Raw genomic sequence first — 8,664 nt, forward strand, 5'->3', positions numbered from 1 at the left:
TAATTTGCCAATTCTTCCTCAGGACTTTCCTCCCTGGAAAACCTTAGAATATTCTTCCCACACTCCTACCTGGCTACTTCCTTCTCACCTTTCAGCTAAAATACTGTTCGGAGAAGACCCTTCCAGACCACCTCAAGTAAAAAATATCAAGGTAGGACCTGCATCAATCCATTATTTCCTTCTTAACACTGACAAAAATAATAATTAGGCATCATAATGAAAATTATTAATCTTATCTTTCTCTCTAGAGCAGGTGTTGGCAACCTATGGCCCACAGGCTGGCCACCACCTTTTAAAAATAGTCTTGCCTGGCCAGCTTGGCTCAGTGATTGAATATCAACCTATGAACCAGGAGATCAGGGCACATGCCCGGGTTGCAGGCTCGATCCCCAGTGTGGGGTGTGAAAGAGGCAGCTGATCAATGATTCTCATCATTGATGTTTTTCTCTCTCTCCCTCTTCCTTCCTATCTGAAATAAATAAAAATATATTTAAAAATAAAGAGTTTTATTGGAACACAGCCACACCCATTTATTTATGTACTGTCCATTACTACTTTTGACATGGCAGAGTTGAACAGTTGCTACAAAGACCATGTGGCCCAACAAAGCCTAAAATATTTACCATTTAGCTCCCCGAAAGCTTCCCAGCCTCGAGGGGAGCAAGTCCTATGGCTCTCATCTTTAGATCTCCAATTCCTCATACATATTGTCGAAAGAACAAGAGGGCCAGGAAGCCACTATAAACCCTTTACTGGGAAGCTCTTTTTATCAGAGCAGGGCTAGCTCAGGGGTGTGTCAGTTCCCTTCTGATGTCCCCAGAGTCTCCTTTCAGGGGTCCACTGCTCTGGCCAATTCCCAGGCAAGGATGTGACCACTTTAAGAGGGAAAAGGGGGTCCTCTGCTTCTCTGTCCTCAACAATCGTGGGCTGGGCTAGACCCTGGAGGGCAGCCATGTATGTGTGTGGGAAGAGACCATGTAGGAGAGTGGTTCAGAAGCTCCTCCTCGGCAAGAGGATGGGATGGTGACAGCTGAGGCCCACGCATCCCACTTCCCAGTTAAACTAAACTTTGGGGGTCAGGGAGGCATCAGCTTGTGTGTGGGCGCGGACTTTACATTCAAATGTCTGGGGGCTGCCAGGCTGTGTGTGTGTGTGCAAATGTACAGGGAAGCGACAGGCACTGAGATTCGCCAGGGCCCCTGGGATGAGATGCAGCTTCTTGCCTCTGATGCCATGAGTTGCTGGGGGGCCTATGCTCAGAACATATTGCACGTACTTCTCCTTTTAATCTGTCCCCTCTCAGGCTCAGGCCCAGGGCAAGAAAACATTCCTTTCTCCTCCCTCTCTCACAAGCACAGAGGTCCTGATGGCAGAGCTGAGGCCTTACGGCCTGAGGACAGAGCCAGATTCCAGCAGTCCCAAGTCCTGGAGGGCTTCCAGCAGCTGCTCCCGTGCAGTTCCAATAAAGGTATTCTCCAGGAAGGCAGGCAGGCCGCCCACACCATCCTGCAGGGTGTACAGGGGCACCCGCACCAGGCCCAGCACCTGGGAAAGGAAAAGGACAGGCGACATTGGGCACCCAGGCAGCTCATCCTGGCCCGTCGTTCTGGATCAGACGCCTCACCCCGTATCTGTCCAGCACAACCAGGCCTGGGGACTCAGATCTCAATAAAGCCGGGTGGGCCTAGCTCTCTGCAGACAGGTGACCTGAGTCATGCTATCCAGCTCCAGAACCGTTAGTGGCTGCTGCCTCCAGGAGGCCTGCTTGGTCCTACACCAGTAGTTCTCAAAATGTGGCACCCAGACCAGCCATAGCAGCAGCAGTTAGGAACTTCTGAAAAATACAGATTCTCAGGTCTTCCCCTCCTGCTTCCACTGAACCAGCAATTCTGGGAGGGGGTCCAGTAAGTACTGTTTTAATAGGCCTCCCAGGTGATTCTGATAACTACCAAAGTGTGAGAACCATCCCCATGTACCATCTGTCCCCCAACCCCCTAGCCTAAGTGCCAAGGTTTCCCCACACAGTATCGGGCCACATCTCCTATCCGGGCTTAACAGGGGCCCAGAGGGCAATGCCTGGCCATTAGAAAAGGGGAGCAGAAGAGAGGCTGGTTTGGGTGCGTTCTAGAAAGTTAGCTGCAGAGGCCTGTAAAGGGGGAGTGATGGAGAAACTTCACGGGGGTGGGGGTAGCTGGGTCAGCCATCCAGATGAAAGCTAACCAAAGCTTCAACTAGGAAACCCGGGGCGAGGCTTTGGGTGGAGGAGGGAGGGCGTGGGATGGGGGTTTCCAGGCTGGCCCCACCTCCAGCCCGTGGTCCTGGGCCAGCGGGGCGCCTCTCTCCACGGCGGTCAGCTGCTCCAGCGTCAGGCGCTTGGCATAGAAGTGGGCCACGACGCGCGGGCCGGACGACGCGTACGAGTTGCGGTAGTCGGCGCGCTCCACGCGGAAGGCGGCCACGGCCTCGCCCAGCTCCTCCCTGAGCTCGCGGTTCAGCCCGTCCTCCAGGCTGCCGTCCGAAAGATTCACGAAGCCGCCCGGGAAGCCCAAACGCCCATCAAAGCGCATCTGCATCTGCAGGACAGGGAAGCGGGGGTTGGCCGGGGCGCCAGAGGCCGGCCTCGGGGGAGGGAGGAGAGCGGGGAAGGGGTCGGGCGCGCCCCCTCCTCACCAGGACCGCGTAACGCAGCGGGATGCGGCGAAAGAGCAGCCCGGGGTCCGGGGCGTAGAGCAGCGCGTGGCACGCGTGCCGCCAGGGAGTCCTCAGCTCCAGGGCCTCCTCCAGCTCCACCCTGCGGACCCCCGCCGGGGCCGGACGCTCCCCCCAGGACCGACGCTCCCAGGTGCCGGGACGCTCCCCCATGGCCGGACGCTCCCCCACCCGCTGTTCAGGAGGCCCACGTGGGCAGGCTGGTGGGTCTCAGCCTGGACCAATCCGAGCCTGGGCCCGGCGGTGAGGACCAATCCATGCAGGGCTCAGGCCCAGATGGCAGCCAATCAGGGTGGGGCTTGGGTGAAGTCTTTGGCGGTGGGACACTAGGATACTGAAACCTCCTCCTGGATTGGGCCGCGGGGCGCCCTGACTGCGGAGGGGGCGGGTAAATTATGTTCCTAATCCCGCGTCTGTAGCTCTTCCCGAGGGGCCTGGAGAGTGGGACGCACGGAAGGGATTGTAGCCTGAGCAGGATTCGCTTAGGGCCGAATCCTGGGAGCTAGGGGAGCACAAGGAGTGATAGAGGAACTGCGTCTGGTTTGGTCTGGATGGTACATGAAGCACTGGGCTGGGCGAGGGTTAGAAAGGAAATGAGGCCCCCAGCTGGCCTGGCTCAGTGGTTGAGGGTGGACCTATGAACCAGGAGGTCAGGGTGTGAATCCTGGTCAGGGCACATGCCCGGCAGGTTCTATTCCCTGGAGGGGGGTGCAGGAGACAGTCGATAAATGATTCTTAGTTTCTATCTCTAGGGGATTGGGGGACAGGTGGAGCTGGCCTTCCTGGGGCAATGGAGAAGGAGAGGAGGGATGGTGTAACTCTCTTGAGTTGTGGAATTGTGAGGACTCCTTGGCTGATTGAATGTTGGGAGAGAATTGTACTGGGATAAGGTCAGAGTTTATGGTCTGGGTGGATGGTGGTGTCTTTTTTTTATCCTCACCCTAGGATGTTTTTTATTGGAGAGAGAGAAAGAGAGAGAGAGAGACCCCCATTGCCTCCCATACGCTCTCTGACCTTGGATTGAACCAGCAACCTGGGTATGTGCCCTGACCCTTCAGTGTACTGATGGATGCTCTAACCACTTAGCAATACTGGCCAAGGCTAAGGTGGTGTCATTTTTTTGAGATGGGGGATTTAGGAGAGGTAGTCAATGAGAACTGTCGTTCTAGTCAAGAATTGGGAGTGGCAATAGGCAGTGGATAGGACAGATAGGCAGTTAGACAAGAGCAGTGCAAGGATGACGGGCCGGGTACGGAAGGTCACCAGAGCAGAAAGTCTTTGGCATATCCTTGGTCATGCATTTAGACCCATTGACCTTTTCTCCCCGACATGTTGCTAGTCATGCAGGTTAGACCCCCTTAGAGGGGGAATAAACAAGGGGACCTGAGAATAGCCCTTAAGCATTAAGTCCCCAGGACAGTGAGGTTCTGATCCATCTCAAATACATCTAGGCCTCAGTTGTGTTTCAGCTCCTGGCCCAGAAAAGCAGCAAAAACAGACAAGGAAAGCTGTACCTGGCATCAGGACCAGCTGCGATAACTAATGGCTCTGGTGCCACAACCCTCAAAGGACTCACCTGGAAAACTGATGAATATTCTAGTGAGATCCACCCCTGAGACCCTCCCTGAAATCCCCATCCTTAGAAGAAAGCCCTTGGGAAGGCTTGGGGAGCACCCTGGTACCTTTCCTGGCACAATGCCTTTCTCTTTCTCTTTCTCCTAAACTCCAAGGGCCTTTCTTTTGCCTCTGGAATTTGTTTCCTGAATCCGTATCTTCTATGGCTCACTTCTAACTTGGTGACTTTCTAAGTAAACTTTCTCTCATAGTTTGAGTCTTGGCTCTGAATTTTTTTTTTTTAATCCTCACCAAATGATGTTGTTATTGATTTCAGAGAGAGAGAGAGAGAAAGAGGAGGGAAAGGGAGGGGAGAGGAGAGAGAAAAACATCAATGTGACAGAGATACATCTACTGGTTGCCTCAAACCAGGGATTGAACCCACTAGCTAGACATGTGCCCTGACTGGGAATCAAACCCACAACCTTTTGGTGCACCGACAACACCCCAACCAACTGAGCCACTCGGCCAAGGTACAGTACAATGAATTTTAATGTCTCCCCCTTTGAGGGAGGGTCTGAATTCTTTCTTAGCCAGAACTCAAGTTCTGAGGTTTCTAAACCAAGGTCACTGGTAACATTCTGGTGCTGTTTTCACCTCTGCCAACAAAATTTTCCAAGGAAGGGGTGGGTGAAACCCTCTGGGCACAGGAAGGAAAGTGAGGAAGGTTTAGCAGTAGAAGCAGTACTTAAGGCTTTCTAGACTTACCCTCACACACTCTCAGACCACCTAGCTGTGAAGGAAGGTGGGGGGCTACTCAGGACCTGATGCGGAGGGACAAGGATTCAGGATCTCTCACCCAGCCCCGGCCTTCCCCACCTTTTCTGAGGCTTTGCACTCTATGCAGATTACCTCTACATCAATAGTTAACATTAATTACACAGAGGGAAGGATGAGGCAGCCCTTGAGAGGGCCTGGGCTTAAAGTCACAGCCTGTAAGTGACAGCACGGGACAGGGAAGAGCCCAAGAAGCCACCCAGACGCAGGCCTGTCACCTTAGCATCATTTAACTGCCAGATCCCCACCCACGTGCTCACCTGTTCAATGGAGATACCAACCTACGAGGACTATTGAGAGGTTTAAAGCATCCAGAACAGTGCCGGCACCAAGTAGACGTAGCGTCCGTGGGGTTGAGGGTGGGCAGATTGTTGTCTTATGTTAAAGACCTGTTGGTTGGAAGTCAGCCACAATCATCAGGCCTCAGCATCCCTAGGGGAGAATGAGATGTCCCTGGCCTCATCTTTGCTAGCTTATAGTCTTCTGAATAGTCTGGCAGGTATAGCATCTACTAACATCAGGCACTGGGTCACGGTGACGAGACTGTGCCTGACACAACTCATTACCCCATCAGAGTTCTAGAGCACTCGGAAATGGCCCTGGGTAAACATTAGAGTCACCTGGCAAAAGCTCACAAAAACCGCCAGCAGTATTGGGTTACAACTCAAGTCAGAAACAGATACCTGCATGTTCATACTGATATGGACAATGCACAAGTAAATCCATGGTGAGAAGAGAACTCTCTCATGCAGAAGAATCTGGAATAATGTACATACCCCCCCTCAAGGGCCACAAGTTGCCCCTCCATAAATGTGAGTTGTGAATAGTGACTCCCTTCCAAAGAGGACAGTATGCAAAGAGGTGTATGTGTTGGGGGAGAAACCTGACAAACATTAGCCAGGTGTTCAAGGTCAACATCAACAGTGTTAAGTCATGCTGATAGCATGTCCCCTTGACAATATGACGTGATGAATATGGTACTTCATGTCAATGGTCTTCCTCCCAAAATGTCATAACCCCCATCTAACCATGAGAAAAGCATTAAACAAACCCCAGCAGAGGGACATTCTACAAAACACCTGACCAGCATGCCTCAGAACTGTGAAGGTCATCATCAAACAAGGAAAGTCTGAGAAACTGTCACAACAAAGAGGACCCTAAGGATGCACGACAACAAATGATGGGATCCTGGACCAGAAAAGGGCATTAGATAAAAGCGAAGGAAATCTGAATAAAGTATGGACTTTGGTTAACAGTAATGTATCCCTATCGGTTCATTACTGTAACAAATATTAATGTAAGATGTTAATAATAGGGGAAACTGGGTGAACTATGTGAGAACTCTGTACTTTCCTCGCAGTTTTTCTGTGAATCTAAAACTTCTAAAAAATAAAGCTTATTTGTAAAACATTTAGGAGGCTGCAATCAGCAAAATCTAAACTGAAGGAAACTTTACAAGTAAACGATCTGGTTTCTTCATTAAGTGAATTACAGGGGAAAAAGAGATGGAGGCAGAATCTATACATTAAAAGGGATTGAAAAGACGTATCATTTTAAGTGACTGGGTTTTATTTGGATCCTAATTTGAAGAAACTAACTTAAGGAGCCCTAGTTAGTTTGACTCAGTGGATAGAGTGTTGGCCCATAGACTGAAGGATCCCAGGTTTGATTCTGGTCAAGGGCATGTACTTCAGTTGCAGGCTTGATCCCTGGCCCTGGTCAGGGAATGTGTGAGAGGCAACCAATCGATGTGATGTCTCTCTCTCACATCTTGTTTCTCTCTCTGTCTCTCCCCCTCCCTTCCATTCTCTCTAAAAATCAATGGAAAAAATATCCTCAGACGATGATTAACAACAACAAAAAAGAAGCAAACTTAAGGAAAAAGTAAAACAGTGGCAGAAATAAGCAAAACTGACTGGGTATTTGGTATACAGGAATTATTGATCATTTTTTAAAGTGTAATAATGGTATTGTGACTTAAAAAAGTGTATTTAAAATAAATACTAAAATATAAAGATTTTCTTGCTACTTTAACATCTCAATATGGATTAAATACCTTTATAATTGAGTTTTGTGGTTTAAATTTTAAGCACATGGAAGAATGAAAATCTTATGATTCAACAAAGGAAAAGATTCTTTATCTTTTAGAGATATGTGCTGAAATATTTATGAATGATATAAAAATAATCCAGTGGGGGGAGTGGGTGAGAGCATAAATAAAATAAAGTTGGCCATGAATCGATCATTTCTGAAGGTGAGTGGTGGTTTCATAACAAGGGCTTATTACATTATTCTCTTTACTTTTATGTAGTTTGATGTTTTCCATAGTAAAATTTTAAAAAGATCTTCTCTTGAAGTTAAAGGGAAAGGTTATAATTTACATTTGAATAAAGGTTTGCATTTCGCAAAACTTATCTTACAGGCACAATCCCTTTTGGACCAGGAGAGGGAGAGGGTAGGGTCTAGTCTAGTCTCACTTTTTAGGCAGAAAGAAGACTGTGACCAATGTCTACCACCTGCCAGGAAATTTCAAGTCCTTTCACTTAACCCTCCAGGTCTTTCAAATGCAAAGCTAAAGTTGAAAAAAGGCTTATTTTGAAGTGGGGAGGTGTCACCAGCAAAGAGCTGCCAGTTAGAGACAGTTGGGCTGCATCCAAAAGGATTTACTGAAAGGGTTAGAGCAGTGGTTCTCAACCTTCCTCAACCCTTTAATACAGTTCCTCATGGTGTGGCGACCCCCAACCATAAAATTATTTTCGTTGCTACTTCATAACTGTAATTTTGCTACTGTTATGAATCGTGATGTAAATATCTGATATGCAGGATGTATTTTCATTGTTACAAATTGAACATAATTAAAGCATAGTGATTAATCACAAAAACAATATGTAATTATTTATTAATTATATTTATATGTAATTATTTGTTTTCTGATGGTCTTAGGCGAACCCTGTGAAAGGGTCTTTCGAACCCCACAGGGGTCGCGACCCACAGATTGAGAACCGCTGGGCTAGATGCTTAATGATTTTTAGGCATCCACATACCTGAAGTCACAATCAGCAACCTAAAAGGAGGTGGCATCTATAGAAACCAGCCCTGTTCTTGGTTCTTTGCAGGTCCAAAATCAACAGCATCCTCTGCTGTGTGGTCTGGAGCTCATTAGGTGGGTCTATTTCACTGTAAGGCCAGAACTTTTCAGACACTTCCAGCTTCATGCCTGGACCTCTTCACCCGAATACCCTATCAGCACCTCAGCTCCAACACACCCAGGAATGAACTTAGTATTTCTCCAGCCCCCACCCCACCATCTGCATCTCCTCCGGTCCCCCCAGCTCTGTGCACGGCCCACCACCAGCCCAGGCGCCCATGCTGAAAACCGAGCAGGCCCCACAGACAGTTCCTCCACCCCAAGCCAGTCCGTCTCTGCTGCACTCTCAGTGCCCTGACTTCATCAGGTGGTCAGGTCTTCATCTTTTCTCACCTGGACCACACCACTCAGTGCCCTCCCTATCCTGCCTATAGTCTCACCCTGCGCTCCACACAGATTCATGATCCAGCTAAAAG

The 8,664-nt window shown here is 49.1% G+C and overlaps 1 protein-coding gene across 1 annotated transcript; it reads right to left on the minus strand.

Moving 5' to 3' along the window:
* Positions 1-489: 489 nt before the first annotated feature.
* On the minus strand, positions 490-2,889 carry NUDT16 (nudix hydrolase 16). Its single transcript, XM_059663968.1, has 3 exons — positions 2,671-2,889; positions 2,304-2,573; positions 490-1,545 (listed from the first exon to the last, which is right to left on the minus strand). Exons 1-3 carry the CDS (start codon positions 2,860-2,862, stop codon positions 1,384-1,386), a joined length of 624 nt encoding a protein of 207 aa, XP_059519951.1. The 5' UTR covers positions 2,863-2,889; the 3' UTR covers positions 490-1,383.
* Between the last annotated feature and the right edge of the window lie 5,775 nt (positions 2,890-8,664).

The sequence above is a fragment of the Myotis daubentonii genome, chromosome 14 (genome assembly GCF_963259705.1).
Source record: "Myotis daubentonii chromosome 14, mMyoDau2.1, whole genome shotgun sequence".
Taxonomy (NCBI): Eukaryota; Metazoa; Chordata; class Mammalia; order Chiroptera; family Vespertilionidae; genus Myotis; species Myotis daubentonii.